The sequence below is a fragment of the Megascapheus bottae genome, chromosome 13 (genome assembly GCF_031878675.1).
Source record: "Megascapheus bottae isolate mThoBot1 chromosome 13, mThoBot2.hap1, whole genome shotgun sequence".
NCBI lineage: Eukaryota > Metazoa > Chordata > Mammalia > Rodentia > Geomyidae > Megascapheus > Megascapheus bottae.
The window spans coordinates 25,950,420-25,967,903 of record NC_143521.1 but is presented as its reverse complement, the minus strand read 5'-3'; the positions used below and the strand labels follow the sequence as shown (position 1 = coordinate 25,967,903).

The window sequence follows — 17,484 nt, the reverse complement described above, 5'->3', positions numbered from 1 at the left end:
ACTATTTAAATACAAGCCTTTCAGAACCTGGATAGCATATTTATAATAAATTGACAATTTGATTGCAACTGTTGGGTTTTCCTTCGCACTCTATCTGTGCTTCTTTATTTTAAGCTGGACCCTAGTGTTAAACAGTGACACTATCTTTCTGTGCAATTTATCAGTTGACTTAATTTTGAATTAAGGGTTCTTGCATTGTGCTTATGAATAATGAAAGCAAATAGCTCAGAGAACTGAAAAAAGAAATGATTTATTTCCTGAAACATCATGTTCTTTTTTTTTGTTGCTGTTTGGTTTAGTTTTTTTGTTTTGTTTTGTTTTGTTTTTGGTCTGTTGTGGGGCTTGAGCTCTGGTCCTGACATTATCCCTGAGCTCTTCAGCTCAATGCTAGCACTCTACCACTTGAGCCACTGCTTCACTTTTGTTTTTTTGGTGCTTAATTGGAGATAAGAGTCTTGGATGCCCTGGCTGGCTTTGAACCACCATCCTCATGCTCAGCCTCCTGAGTAACTAGGATTATAGGCGTGAGCCACCGGCTCCTGGCTCAATGTATATTTTTTAAACCCCATAACTCAATGATAATTTTAGTAAAAGATAAGAGGGTCTAAAGATAACCAGTAATGTCTTTAAATTAAAAGAAGCCAGAAATTTAATTTAGGAAATGTCTCAATAACTAACAAGATGAAACTTTGAGAGAGAATTTCTTATAGGCTTTGTCTTTAAAAAAGCTTCGGCATGAGCTATTTTAGCAGCTTCTTTTATGCTTTTCTTCAGTTTAGTTGCATAACCCATTCAAAACGGGTTATCACTTGACCTTAATTAAATCAAATTTAACTTAAATCCAAAAATAAAGTATATCTAGTAAGCTAATAGGTAGTAAGAAATACTCCTCTTTCAGAATAGTAATTGCTGCAAACTAATAAGAAGAGCATATTGAAATTTCCAGCATTGTATTTTCTGTAATGAATGTATGGATAATCAAAATATGTGGAGCAATGACCTGCAGATGAGATGAATCTTTCTTTTTTTGTTGTTTAGTTAATTGCAATTCTTCTATTAACTAAACTCTCTCTCAGGTTTAAGTATATTACCCAAGACATTAGAGTGGATTCTTTTCCAGTCATAACCTAAAACTTGAAAATTTCTAAATATTTTCTTTTTTCCTTTGTCCTTTTTCTTCCTTACAACGTTCTGTAAACTCATTGGTGCTTTGTACTTCTTCTTGTTAGTTTTATTGCTTCTCTAGGTCAACTTCTATCTTGATTAATGGGGGAAAATGCATGGTTTTATTCTGACATCTTTCTACACTCCCTCCCTTTAAAAAATTAAAATCCTAAATAACATTTTGAATAGGTGACGAAGCTGGGTGCTGGTCAAACTTGTAATCATAGCTATTCAGGAGACTGAGACCTGAACATTGTAGCTAGCCAACACAGAAAAATTCCCCTGATACTCTTATCTCTAACTTACCATTCAAAAACCAGAAGCTGCGGTATGGTTCAGAGTGGCATAGCGCTAACCTTGAGCAAAGAGCTCAGGGTCCGCCCGTAGACCCTGAGTTCAAGCCCCAGAACCAACAAAAAATAAAATAAGGTGGAATATTTTCAAGAGCATAACAGGAATTTTACTCTTTGAATATATTTGAATATGTTATATTTAAAATAAAGCATAGAGAGTCCTTTATGATGATTACTGTATCTACAAAGTTATATGTATCTGTTAACTGTTCTTTTTTTTAACTGTTCTTATAAATGAATAGCTCAGTACTTATAATATCTTAAGTATTTAAATTTTGTTATTATTTTCTTTCCCCTCTTTTATAGTGAGAAATTCAGGCAGTTATCTTAAAAGCTATGGGTTTTTTTTTTTTTTTTTTTGTTTTGTTTTTTTTTTTTTTTTTTTTTTGCCAGTCCTCGGCTTGAGCTCAAGGCCTGAGCACTGTCCTTGGACTTTCTCAAGGCTAGAACTCTACCACTTGAGCCTCAGCACCACTTCCGGCTTTTTCTATATATGTGGTACCAAGGAATCGAACCCGGGTCTTCGTGCATGCTAGGCAAGCACTTTAACCACTAGGCCAAATTCCAGGCCCCAAAAGCTATGTTTTGAAAATGAGTCCATTTTATTATAATTTATGAACCACTTACAAGTGCTAATTATCAATTAATGATAACATGTTTAGATCCTTCCATTTTCAAACTATGTCTTTTTAAACCTGAGTTTCCTCACCATAAATATGTATTTAAATGAGCTTCTAGTCGGGCTAAAGTGACAGCATAAGTATTGCATCATAAAGCACAACCTTAGATACTCTCCCTTGGCAGTAATGGTCCTTGACTCCCTTTGGGAATTTTAGGCACTGATACTTCATAATAGGCCATTAAGAAAGGTGTTTAATTTGAGACCTATCCAGATGCACCTTACTATCGTGAGGTAATTTCAAAACATGTATATTTTCTATGCTGCCTGGTTGTTACCTGCACTTTCACTGAAGTAAATGGAATAGATGAAGTCTATATTGTTATTGTTCATGAATCACAGAGCACTCATTTCATAATCTACAGAACAGAAGATTTCAAACATATTCCCGAGATATTCTTAGGTAAGGAGATTCTAAAGATATTATCTTCTTTTTATACTAAAAGCAACAAAAACAGCAAATCCTCACTGTTTTAGATTAATGTCTTTTTGGAAAAAAATGAACTAAACAAAATTCACAAATACCAAATATTTAAAAGCAAATTGTTTCTATGGAAATGATAGATGGACCAGGTTCAGGTCTTTCATTCCTGTAATCCTAGCTAATCTTGAGAGTGAGATTTGAGAACTATGGTTCAAAGTCAGCCCATGCAGAAAACCCTATGAGACTATTATCTCCAATTAAGAACCAGAAGACTGAAAGTGGTGGTGTGGTTCAATGTAGTAGAGCACTAGATTTGAGCCTTCAATCCTTTTCTCATAAGGAAAGGAAAGGGAAAGGAAAGGGAAAAGAAAGAGAAAAGGAAAAGGAAAGGGAAAGGAAAGGGAAAGGAAAGGAAAAGGGAAAGGAAAGGAAAGGAAAGGAAAAGAAAGGGAAAGGGAAAGGGAAAGGAAAAGGGAAAGGAAATGAGAAAGGGAAAAGGAAAGGGAAAGGAAAGGATTGATCTCACATGTTATGTAAGCTACAAGGAAAATAAGATACAGTAATGAATCTCATGAAACACATAAAAAGTCTACAAGAAAAGTGTGAGCAAACTTGCTTTCCTTGTCTGCCACATGTAATAGAATGAATTTTGCATTGTTACCAAATTCTCTCCTTCCTCTGTTCTAGCTTTCTCATTAATTCAGTTAAGATCTGATATTATTTCCAGAGAACTAATGTTAAGGAATGAAATGTTTGTCTTAGTTTTATTGCCCAGATCCATTCAGTGTTTAGATATTTTTCTTGGTATCTAAACATACAGTTGAAGTTCATTGTATCTAGCAATGGAAATAACTTTCGCCTATTTGGCTGGTAATATCACTTGCAGTGGACATAACATTATTTATTAGTTCATTAGAGAAAAATATGATTATGTTGATTTTAAATCAAAACGTAGAGTAACACTATGATTCATATTGACTCCAGATAAAGTATCACTGTTGATAATTATGAAGTACCAAGAAAATTACAAAATTGCCCCAAGTAAAACTTAATGTAGAGCAGCCCAGTTATACATGCTCCATAGTTAATAAAATTCCAATAAATATTTAGAACATTTAAAATTAATTTATCTTATCGCTTACCAATTTGCAGTTTGAATTTAACTCAGAAAATGACAGATAATAATTATTTTTATTTTATATTTTGAGAAGCATGCAAAATAATCTCTACTGTATTTCAAAGAACATTGCTAGGGTTTAGTGTTGTAGATATATAGAAGTTAATTGTATCATTGCCCAAAACATACTTTAAATCACCCTAAAATTAAGATTACCCTTGAAATTCATTGAATGCAAATAAAATGTCAGTCTAGTATTCACTGACTAGGAATCATCTGTCTTGCTATGCTCTCTTTAAACCTTATGAGGGTTGGCTGGGAGTGTGGCCTAGTGGTAGAGTGATTGCCTAGCATGTACAAAGTTCAAATCCTTGGTGCCACATTCACAAAAAAACTGGAGGCAGTGCTGTGGCTCATGTGGTAGAGCACTAGCTTTAATCACTGAGAGGTTTAGGAACAGTGTCCAGGCTTATCAGGGGAGGAACCAAGAGAAGAATGAAGAAGAATGTTCTAGCCCAAAGTCTGCTTTATTCTTGGCTTCTCTCCACTCCCAGTAAAATTATCTTTACTGTCTTCTGGATCCATCTTGTTTGTCCTTCTGTTTTTCCCTACTGATTTACGTTTCCTTGATAAAATGATGTCAATAGCAATGATAGCTGTTGCAATTTATAAACCTATTCTGAATATAAATCCCATCATTGAACAATTTTTGCATTAAATTCCAGCACTTGCCAGTAAATCTTTGTGTGTGTGTGTGTGTGTGTGTGTGTGTGTGTGTGTGTGTGTGTGTGTGTGTTACTTTTTTAAGCCTTAAACTACTTGGCCAAATAGAATTAAATTCAGATGTAAATATTAGGGTTTAGATAATCTTTGTGTGGTCATTGCACTGACATCTCAAATACAGGTGAGGTCTTTTCTCTCTCCAGAGCTCACTCTTTGTCTATTCCTGCTGCTTCTTATAGCAATTTATCTATATTTTATATGAGATAACAGATAAACAGGGACATTTTGCCAAACTAAAATGAAGTACACTAATATTAGGTTGCGTTTGTGTGTGTATTTCCTGATTGGTCAATGGAAATACATACTATAGATCATATTGTATGTGACTTGAATGTTTCATAAAAATATGTATTTATCAATTGATTACTCTCAAATGTATTGCAATATTATTTTATCTTCAATTGTTAAATCTATAGAATAAGTGTTTAAATAATGGATCATACATACCTTAATATTCACTCTGTATTTTGATGCATGCTTGGAACTATGGCAGAAATATCGTGTTTTTAAATTGCAAAAGCAACATGTTTTCTGTGTGGTAATGCTCAATGCCATATAAATACTAGTTAGGTTATTAATATGATGATTCATTTAATACCTCAATTTCTGTTAAAATTTACATTAATTCCAGTTCCTTGAAAACAAATAATAGGTATATAATATAAATTTAACTCAAGGAAATGAAAATTTAAATGTTTAGGAACAATATACATCTACAGATTTGGAAGGCGGTAATACATATTTTACCTATGTATTTAATAAAATTTGCGACAGATTATATGCGTTCAGGTATTATGTATCATCATGTGTTACAAAATGTACACTGGGCTTTAATCAATTTGAATTATCTTTTCTTTTTCTTTTTTTGTTTTAGTCCTGGGGCTTGAGAACCTGGGAATTGTCACTGAGCACTTTACTTTTGCTCAAGGCTATAACTGCCATTTGAGCCACTGAGCCACTTCCAGCTATTCCTTTTCTTTCTCTCTTTGTTTCTTTCTTTTTTTTTCTTTTTTCTTTTTTTTTTTTTGGTAGTTAATTAGAGATAAGTGTTTCATGGACTTCGGTGTGAGGGCTGTCTTGGAACAGACCTCAGATCTCAGCCTCCTGATCAGCTAGGATTACAAGTATGAGCCATCACAGCCTCCTGGCTTTCATGAACTTTTCTTTGTGTTCCTTTCAAAACTTTTTTCTATTCTGTCTCAATGGATGTACATTAGATACTTATTGCATAAGCTGGTCTCAAATAAACGAATGATCTTTGAACTTTGCAGTCATTTCCGAGTTTACAGATAAGTTGTTTTGAGAAAAGGTCTCATTTTTGGAAAACTAGTCTGAGCCATAGGAGATCCCAAACATGTTTAATTCATCTATTCCCCTCTCATTCTGTCACATTCCATCTAACTCTGCACTACGCTTTTTTTCCACTCTACTCTTATCACACTCCTCTCGATTCCATTCCATACCACTCCACTCTATCCCATTCCATGCTATTCCACTCAACTCCACTGCAATCCACACCACACCACACCACACCACAGCACTACACTACACTATACCACACCACACTACATTACATTATACACTCGATTCCATTCCATTGCAGTGCAGAGCCACACACATACACACACGTAAATACTTTCAGTGAAAAACAAGAAAAAAGTAAAAGACAAGAATTTTGTAGGCTGAACATTTGTGAATTATCCTTCCATGTATTTTAAAAACTGAGTATTTTGTTTGTTTCAAACTCCTTTAAAATTTATTTTGCTCATGTTCAATGAATATCGCATCCAACTCAATTAATATTCTATGATCAAGAAGAGCATATTAAGTGATTTCCCCAAAGTTACTAGCCTTTGCTTTGTATGTACATGCACAATTAATAAACCTTTATTGAATGAGATAAGCATTAAATGACATTCCAATTCAGCTTGGTTTTAGATATATTTTTTGTTGTTATTAAAAATAAGCTGTTTAGAATAAGACAAAGGGAGCACCATTTTTAATAAAAAATTCCATAGGTAGTGATTTAGGTAATCATTTTCCTATAAGTTTAGTATTAAGTTTTTACACCATCAGTCATAAAGATTAACATCTTTCCTAACACAATGCTCTGAATATGGTTCACAGAGTAGTGCTTAGGAAATGGTGTAATTAATATGTACAGTATTTCTGAATCAGTACTGGAACTTAAACTGGAATTAAGATGCACATGTATGTCTTCCTTTGGTGATGTTTTCAAAAGAATTTGTGAGAAAATAAAATATTTTACTATTTATAAATTACTTAAAATTTATTTTTGGGAAATATTTATACTAAACACAATAATTGTACTATGCCAATGTTATAATAATAACCCATTACTTTAACTTACTCATTATAAAAACAAGCCCTCTTCTTTTATACATATGTAACTAAATGAGTATATTTTACATTAACTCTCCCATGGGTGACAGTCATTTCTGTTGGTTTCAGGTAATAAATAGTATGGTAGTATATGCATAAATATTATATTTTTGATTGCTTATTTATGTAGCATGTTCATGCTCATTAAAATGAAGAAAGGGAAATGTGAAGTTTTATTCAGAAACTAATGGAATATAAATTAGAATATCTTCATTTGATAAATCCAAATTACTTTTCTTTTCCTTTTTGTTTTCTGTTTTCTCCCTTACAGGCTTCAGATTTGGGACACTGGTGTTTATTTTGAGGATATTTTCTTTCTCTTCCTGAGACTTAAAAAAAAAAAAAAAACTTCAAGTCATTGCTCTTGGACTACAGAAGAGAAACCAGAACTATTTTGTTTCACATTTGAAACACTCATAGTTGAGGAATTCACAGCCCATCGCACAGACATGCGGCCATCACAGCTCCTGATCTTCATGATGCTCTTAGCACCACGAGTTCATGGTAAGACATTTAATTAGATTTTTGTGCTTAATATTCATTCACTTATTCATATTGCCTTTTCTTAAAAACTTTGTCTCTGGCATTTTGTAGTGTTGTTTACTGTATATTAATATGCATACCATACCCTGTATTTTAAACTGTAAAGAATTACAACTTTTCAGCTGAATTAATTAATGTAGATACTGAAATGTGCACTTAAATGCAAGGGTTGTTCCCCTAATTTTTAAAAAGAATTCCTGCAATTTTTGCCACACTTATAGAAATGATCTGGGTTGTTAATTTTATTATTTATTGTGAATTTTTGTCTTGTATATTTTTGTAATTAAAAATTACATTTTATGAAGCTATCATGATTATTTGAAAGATAATGGAAGAAAATTTGGTCTCCTATGCCAATTAAAGTTTTGAGTATTTAGTATACTACGAAACTTTTGTTACACAGAATATATACAGTCATCTGTCCTTAAAGGGAGTTAGTTTTGGCTATGTATTTTGTAGTACAAAGAAGAAAAAAAAGGGAACTCAACTAGAAAATCCTAATGCAAATATATATTTTTACTTTTTACAGAAAGGCAACTTTCCAGAACTCTGTTGAAATACAGTAATATACTTTGCATTACCTTCCTTCCTTTAGACTTCTCTGCATTATAATAAAAGCATGCCCATTTAAAATTTCTACAAATATGTAATTTTCACTAAATATAAAAGCATGCATAATGTAGCAAATTTTCCACTGAATTCTCTAAAAATTGAGAAATTTGTCTTTATGCTCCTTTATTACAATTTAATATTTTCTTTCAATTATTACTGATTTTTTACTAAGAAAAAAAATGGTATAACATGGGATATAGCAATGAATGAGTAAATTATGAGGGTTTATGATAGCAGAGCAAGCAACTCAAATTATTTTTTTAATTTTTAGTTCAATTTAAGTACCTATTCACCTGCCAAACCCCTCAGTAGTCCATTAGACTACTGAGATCCTGAACTTGGTCTACGTTTCTAAAGCTCAACATGAATTGCATTCTGTTGTCACTATAAATATGCCACAACATTCTCATTAAATTAAAATAACTTTTGTCTTCTTTGTAATTTTCCTCTAAAGTTCTTCTAATATATTCATCTGAAAAATAACTAGTTAAAGTAGAAGGTATTTTAAACATTAGAGAATAATCTTTCTATAACTGTCATGATCTAAACAGTTATATATATTAATGATTAATATTTAATGTGATATCTGCTTAAGTACAATCACATACATGGACACATGTAATATTTTATAATATAAAACTAATTTTAAGCATATTAGTTTCCTATTATTTATAACTTAAGGTGATTGAAATTAGATTTTTATTAGAAGAGTAAAATAAATGTACCCTCATAAGGTTATTTTGAACACTTAGTATATATATATAAAGAATCTAGTATAGTGAATGTGTCTTTAAACATATTAATTTCCTTCATGGTACTGGCTGTCCCTCAAGCTTATCTTACATCAGTAAATTACAATCATCATTATTAGCTGGCTAAGATTGCTCTTTCATTTGGCATTGATACTAAAAAAAACTGTATAATATACCTAATTTTCATATTGGTATATACATAAAATTAACCAATTTATATTCAAAAATCCATTTATAATGGTTAGAGGAAGGTTAGTTATAAACAGCAGGGATAATCAATTGCTGATCATTTATGCCTATAATCCTAGCAACTCAGGAATCTGAGATTTGAGAATCTCAATTAGAAGCAAGCGCCAGACTGGAAAGTCTGTGTTACTGTCTTCTCCAATAATTTACCAAAATGCTGAAGACAGAGCTGTGGCTCAAGTGGTAGAGTGTTAGGCTCAGAGGATAGCACTCGGGCCCTGAATTCAAGATCAAGGACAAGAACACACACACACACACACACACACACACACACACACGCACGCACGCACGCACGCACACAGCACTGAACAACATAGAGCAGAAATAGTGATAATTAGGATTATCATCTTAGAAATATATGGCCTAGCCACGCATAGGACATAGGTCTTAGTTTAGGGATTGTTATCATCATTGACCTCTTATACACATGGACTATGCCAAGGTTTCCCTAAAAATTGTAGCAATAACTTAAAAACAAGCTCTACTATAGTGACAAAGTATGTGAAAGATTGACCTGGTTTCTAAAGTAATCTATTCCATTTAATTTGGACCTCTTATTATCTTGACTTAGCCACTTAAACAGTATAGTTTCTACTAAGAAACTTTATCCTTATTACCTTCCTTGAAACTTTAAAAAGTTTATATTGAGAAAATGCTAGTTGGCTTTCTGCCTACTATGGAAAGTCTTCTCTTTAGCCTTGGTGATGTTATTTTCTAACTTTTCAGTAAAGGTCTTTATGAGCAGACTTTTGGAACCTAACTTGCTCATACATAGAAGAATGTTCCTTTGATTGAATGCCAACGTAGAACAGGTTAGAACTTTTTACAGTTCCTGCCAATCCTGGCTTGGAGAAATACTGAAACTCACATAACTCAGATGGCTGCCTCAAAATGAATATCCATTATGTAAGTACTTTTTTCTCCAAAACATCCTCAGATAACATCCTCCTGTGTACTCTTGAGATAGATAGCCAGCTTTATATGCATTCCTGACTATGGAGAATCAATTTTGCTGAACAGTGACTTGAATAGCTGTCCTTTCTTAATCAACAGATAATAATGACAACTATTGGTTTTATAACCATAAACTATTTGTGTGTGTGTTGAAACTCAAAGCAATCACGTTTCTTTATTGATACTAGTTATTATTGTCACACATATTTTACTCCTATAAATATCAAGTTTCTTAGTGTGAAAGTACTTGGTTATAGTAAGTCAGCTGATTCAAAGAGTATTTAAAAAACATGGACCTAGATTCTTAAGTTTGTCTCAGGCTACCAATACATAGGTAATTCCGATCAAGGTCATTTTTCTTTACATAGAATTGCATCTCAGATTTAATTGTCAGTTTAATTGAGCTACAAGTACTGAGAATTTTGTATTTCTACTTTGATTGGTTTTCAAGTTTCACTGATATGCGTTAAAATTCCAAATTGGCCACCTCACTAGCTTAGTAACTCTGTTTTAATCAGCTAGTTAATTAATATTAGCTAAATCCAGAAAACTGAGTGAGTCGGCTTGATGTTAAGGTTTTGGTAATGAACAAAGGATTTCTATTTCTTCCTTCAAGGTGCTTAGCCTACCTTAAATTTTTAATGACCCTATTTTTCATCCATAAGATTAAAATTCTTGCAGGCATATTTTTAGCAATGGATAGAATAATATGTGTATCACTTCTAACATAGAACCTGGCAGTTGATAAATCCTCCATTGTTTATTCTACAAATTCTGCAAATTTACCTCAAGGTAAACCCTCTAAGCAATAGGTAAACATGATGCATAAACTTATCTTTATTCTCACTTTGGGACTTAAAAAAATTCTTTTTATTCCCTTGTACTTTATTATTCAATTTTTATCAGAAATGTCTAAAAGCTAGTATAGAAATATTTCAATATGAATAATATTCAAGTAAAGTTTTACCGAACTATAAGGATTCTTAAATAAATAGATCATATGTAAATAAAATTGGTATCATGTAATTGCCAAGTAATATTTTTTCATGATCTCTATATGGATAAAATTGTAAGCTAAGTTAAAGAACTAATTCTTATATTGTTCATATTAGCTAATTAATTCTATCAACACTACCTCAGAAAATCTGACCAATATTTTTCAGGCATAAACAAGATAAACATTATTATACATGCATTTAATATAAAAAGTCAGTGTCTCTGGTTCTATGTTTATCTGTCCATACTATACATGTCTATGTACCTCTGTATTTCTCTTTTTGTTTTGTTTTCCATGATTCTGTCACCTTCCCTATCTATAATGCACTGAGAACTATCAGAGTAGCAGCAGCTAAGCAATGGCCAGTTTTTTACTTTGCACTACTTCAGTGTAGCATGAAAGTAAAATGTTGTTTTTATTGTCAATTCATTAATGTGGTAAAGAGAAGGAAAAGAAGAAAATGGAAGAGCTATATCCAAGCATTTGTTGGGTTGCTGAGGTACAACTTAGGGTCTAGAAATACCACCTAAAGCCTCATGCATGATAAACCTCGTAGCATATTGCCATCCATTTTACAAATTTTGTTTGAAAATAATTTTCCTTGAAATTTCCTCATCTCCCTCTTCTCCACCCAAGTTCTGAGGTTACTGATTTCCTCAACTTCTGCTTGCTTCTGGGGCCTGTTCAAATGGCAGTAATGGAATATCTATTTCAATGTGGGACCTTGGTCCAGGAGATTTGGTTCTGGCATGCAGTTTCTCCTACCTGCCCAAAGCTAGGGAAATTGAGAAGATAAGTAGCGTTCAGATATTTACCCTACTTCAGAGTTTATTCAGAAATCAACTACTTTCACAACTCAAAAGTTAGAAAATGGGATTATTAGAATGTACCATGAACAAGAAACAGTAATTTTATCTCTTCTTCCCAGAAAAACAGAATGTCTTAAACAATTCTAGATGCTCCTTTTAATAATGCTTTGCTCCATGAAAATATTCATTGTTTTTTAAGTAAATACTTCTACATTCACATATTCTTGGACACTACAGTCTAATCTTTTTTTTTTTATTTAAATAGTCCATGAGTTACTTAGTATGCAGTCCATGGTACAAACAGAACAATGATGAGATGTACATATATTTAATATCAATCTTTTTGATATGCTTTCATTTTTATATTTGTAACACTATAATAATATTAGAATACTGATTTGTCAGTATTTTAATGTACATATTTTTAATTACTAACAAGATACAAAGTTTGGAAAAAATCCAAAATTACTTCTTCCTATATATTTTCCTGACAGTTCTTCCTGTGTAATCATGTTTTATTAGTTGTAATAAAATCAGATTGGTATCTATGCAGTGATGAACTTTGCTATCCTTGAAGTTTTTATATTGGCCAGATTAAGTAATTTGTAATGACTACAACAATACAACATTATAGTGAAGTGCATTGTGCAGGCAATGTATATAACATAATTGCTAACACACTCCAAGCCATCGGGTTAGCCAGCCAATAGTGAATTTCAATAAGACAGATTTTGAAAACCAACAATAAAGCAGCTGATAACAACCCTTTGGAAGAATTTGTTTGCAGAAGTTTCAAATATCTAGTGTGCATGTTGACAGTTGGAAAATATATATGTTCTTTTAGCCAACATGTTATTTGTGACTTTGTTGTAGTGATACTCTGATAAGCATGCTGAGAGTAAAATAGCACTTCCTTAGGTTCAGGTTTTACTTTTCAGAAGATTTTAGGAAGCTAAAATTTATGCTATTTTAAAACTATTTCAGGTTGTTATGGATTGTGATTGAAGATGGTATTGTTATACATTTAATGAATTTGTCATTACTGAATTTCAAATATTGAATTATCAAATATTTTATTATATGACATATGATTGCTTCCCTTTTCAAGTGTCTATTTAATTTTGGTATAAATATGCTATCACTTCATACTTATAACCTTATAGACGTAGTCCAAGTATGCTGTCTTTGTAGTTGTTGCTTTCATTTTGATTGGCTAATTCATCTGTTGCTTTCATTTTGATTGGCTAATTCATCTATGCAAAAATTGATACAACTAGAAACAGTCATGGATTTATCTTTGAAAATACAGAACTATATGTATTATCTACTTTAATATGATAGTTTAGAATAATGTTGATTTGTTTGAAATAAGGGCTAATTTGTTCTACTTTTAATGTTTTCAGTTGGTAAGAGGTAATTTTCTTGATAATTGATTTCTTTTTTTTTTCTTTTTTTTTTGCCAGTCCTGGGCCTAAGCTCAGGCCCTGAGCACTGCCCTTGGACTTTCTCAAGGTTAGAGCTTTACCATTTTCAGCCTCAGCACTATTTCCAGCTTAAACTATATATGTAGTACCTCGAACCCGGAACTTCGTACGTGCTAGGCAAGCACTCTACCATAAGGCCAAACTCCCGGCCCGAATTCTTTTTTTAAATCTCTATTTTCTTTATATTTTGCTATAATAGCAGGGATACTTTAAATACAGATAATTTTCTTCAGATCCAAGGAACCATACCAAACATCTAAGGTCCAATTAAGTTTTGGGTTTTTTTTTGGGGGGGGGGTTGCTTTTTTTTTTTCCAGCCTTGCGCTTGAACTCAGGGCCTGAGTACTGTCTTTGGGCTTTCTCTACCACTGGAACCTCAGCACCATTTTCGGCATTTTTCCATGTATGTAGTACCGAGGAATCGAACCTGGGACTTCGTGCATGCTAGGCAAACACTCTACCACGAGGCCAACCTCCTGGCCCTATTAACTTCATTTTTAAAAGTAGTAGATACTAGTCTTCACACAAAATAGGCACTCATGGTGCCACTTGTGTAGCTCTGAGTGTTTTATTGTGCAAATTTAAGCCAAAAAGCAATAATCCAATACTCCCACGATGCAGTGATGAAATTTTTAGGTTTCTGTTGCAGTCATGTTTATGTTCATATGTTTAAAAAGAAATATAATATTAGGTATATTTGTGTCTTTTACTTTAAATCAGCATTTAATTAAAAAAAAATAGGAAATGGTGTTTTGGCTCACAGTGATAAAAATAGCCCTTCGCTAAAGAGCTCAAAGACAGCATTCAGGCCCAGACTTCAGGCCCCTGACCAACCAAAAACAAAGCAAAACAAAAACCATTATGCTTTATCATATGATGTTTGGTAGTTTTTATCATTATTTATAGCCATTTGCAGAAAAATGATATCAAGTGAATTCTGCTTGTCTCTAACCTTTTTATAAGTCAACAAAGATCTTAAAAGAATGATGATATATGATCAAGTACAACCTTGACTTTTATCACTAATGACAATTTCTCTGAAACTATTGCAGAAGTTGAAAATGAACAAAAAAATAAATAAGAAGAATATATAATTTAATAGTAAAATTATTTGCACTGATAAACTTGTGCAGAGAACTCCAAAAGCAGTATTTTTAAGAATTAACATGATCCCATATTAGATTTCAGTTATATGAGCAAAAGAATTCATGTGTTGAGATTGAGATATAACAAGAAACATAAGAAACTTGTAAGAAGAAAATTCTTAAACTTCACTAGTAGTTATGTAAGATGACCTACATGTATGCCATATTGTTTCATGCAACAACCAGATATGCTAAATTATCAAACTATTCTTTATAGAGTTATACACAATTGTTTTCAAATATCAGTGTGATAATTTCTAAAAACTTAGGAAAGAATTTTCACATATATATTGGATACATAGATATTTCAATGTGATAAAAGCATTGTCGAAAGATACTCAATTAAAAATTATATATAACATATATTAATATACATTAATTAAAATTAAAACCCCTGATTTGGCAAATTCATTATTTGTAATAGTAAGGTCCTTGAAAATTGCACTATGATTTCTGCTTATTTGTCTAACAATATAAATTACCCTTCAGAAAAATAAAACATTCACCTCAAGAAGCAATGGGGTAGGATTCAAATTTATTTTTGTTGATAGATGTATGTGCTGGTCCTGGCACTTAAACTCAGGTTCTTGGGAGCTGGACCTATTGTGTTCAAGGCTAGAGACCACTTGAGCCACAGCTCCACTTTGGCTTTTCTGATGGTTAATTGGAGATACAGGTCTCAGGTATTTTCCACACCGGGCTGCCTTTGAATTGCAATCCCCAAGTATCAGCCTCTTGAGTATCTAGGATTATAGGCATGAGCCACCAGCACCCATTCGTGTATGTGTGCTGTAAAATATTATAAAACTATGGAATATTATTTTTTTATTTTCCTACATTGATCTCTAAAGGTATTGTAGATAATCAGCTGTTTTAAATAAAGTCCAGAGAATATTATTATTAAGAATACTCAGATTGTAGACTACTTTAGACTTTATTATTAAGGGAGAATTTTGCTTGGAATCACTCAATCATACACTCAATTCTTACCTGTATTATAATTGTAGTTCCTCCTTTACTTATACGTTTTATTGCTAACAGTAATTCATTAATTTATGTTTTATTATGATGCAAATTTGGCAATTATTGAGTCTTCATTCTGACCGAAGTATATCCGATTTGCATGGCAGAAGAAGAGAAGTGTCAGGTATACTTGTAGCAGGTGAATCATACAAAAATAGCACTAGACTTCACTGGATTCTAGTTGTTCATTTCCAGTTTCTCTTTTATAAGAAAATAATGAAGAACATGGAACATTAATCATGATAACCAAAAGAGATTTTGTTGTTAACCAGGTGTTGGTATCTTACACCTGTAATCCTAGCTACTCAGGAAGTTGAGATATGGAGATCACCGTTTGAAGCCAGCCTAGACAGAAAAATCTGTGAGACTTAATTCCAACAGACTACTGAGCAAAAGCCAGTGATGCTGTGGCTCAAATGGTTGAATACTAGACTTGAACAAAAGACACTCAGGAAGAGAACCAGAGTTCAAGTTCCAGAACTGGCCCCCAAAAAAGAAAAGAGAAAAGATTTTGCTGTTCATGTTGTTGATGCTCTTGTTCTTCTGGATCTCTTAAATTCTTTCAGTTGTATTTCAGATCTGAATTTAACTATTAATTTTCCAAGTTATTTAAATGCTGAGTTAATAATTTTATTTCCACTGACTAGTTTTCTCGGGCAAGTTCCTGTGTTCCTTGGTTGTTGTCTCTGGGACAAATACCTGGGATAAACAATGAGGGAAAAAAAGGAAAAACATGTTCTGATTCATGATTTCAGAGGATTTAGTACAAACCTGCTGCTTTGGACTTGTGGTAAGGCAGTATAGTTAGTGGCAGGATCATGTGTCAGAGATTGTTCACTAGAGAGAGACAGACAGAGACAGAAACAGAGACAGATGCAGAGAGACAGAGAGGGAGAAAAGACAGAGATGAAGAGTTGAGGAAAGACAGGGAGGCATCACCATGCCATGTATACAGTATATTTCTCAGGGCAGCACCATTTCCTTCAGTTACACCTTGTCTACTACTTTCAACCAAATCCCATCAAGTGTTAGGAAGCAAACTTTCAGCACATGAACCTGCAGGGAGCATTCCATGCTCAGGATCTCAGAAACTTTGTACTACCCCAGCATGTTGTGCTTGGTTCATAAAAGAAAAAGAAAAAAAAAAACATTTGGATGAGAGAATAGCAGACGAAAGATGATTTCTAAATATTGACAGTAGGCAGTTCCTGCATTATTAAGGAACCATGGAAGACACTTGAGTATATTTAATATGATGCATTGTTTATGTGAAGCCCAGAAATTAAAGTGTATAATATTATCTAAACTATTGTAGGACTCAAATTTGTAACATAATATTTAGTAGAACTCTTGCTTTACAGTGCAATTTCCATTCTGTAATTCAAATCTATATGAAGTTAATCAACTTAAATCAGTTTCCTTTTTTAATCTAAACAGGTAATTAAACAAACATCTTTGTTATGCTATGAGGATTAAATAAAATAAGATATGGAATATTTGCAACACACCTTCCTATATTTAATCCTGGCAGCACAAAGTCATTAAAACATACCATTAGGAATTAGAACTAAGAGACAAAAATACCTGGATTGTCAGCAAAACTGAAAATATCCCACCATCTTGAGGTCATTTCCCTCTTCTAGTGCCTTCAAATACTTTCATTGTATATTCATAATCCCAAATGTGACAGTTTCTTTAATTAAGAGTATACGCATTTGTACACACATTCATTCTGTCATTATACACAGGACTCTCACTGATCTGTAACAAGGTTTTAAAGGCTGGCTAATGAACATCTTAAGCTTAAATCAGAATTCAAGAAACAGAAATGCTAAAGGGTGTTGAGAATCTATTCAGATAGGTAGTCTGTGACTTCTAATTAGACTGTAGTTCCAATAAATGTCCTGCCTTCAGTATTCTTCCTCACTTTGAAGAAACTGCAGATTGAGTGACAGACTTACCCTTCTTTGATCTCAGTAGTTTTATGTAATTTTAA

At 32.8% G+C, this 17,484-nt stretch overlaps 1 protein-coding gene across 15 annotated transcripts in view; it reads left to right on the top strand.

Moving 5' to 3' along the window:
* The window catches only part of Adgrl3 (adhesion G protein-coupled receptor L3), a 685,889-nt gene that overhangs the window by 243,783 nt on the left and 424,622 nt on the right, over positions 1 to 17,484 (top strand). For all 15 annotated transcript variants that reach the window (XM_090343514.1, XM_090343522.1, XM_090343521.1 and 12 more), the window contains one exon: positions 7,195 to 7,427. In XM_090343514.1, the coding sequence (XP_090199640.1) occupies positions 7,373 to 7,427 (55 nt within the window). In that variant the 5' untranslated portion in view covers positions 7,195 to 7,372. The remainder of the gene's footprint in view (positions 1 to 7,194; positions 7,428 to 17,484) is intronic.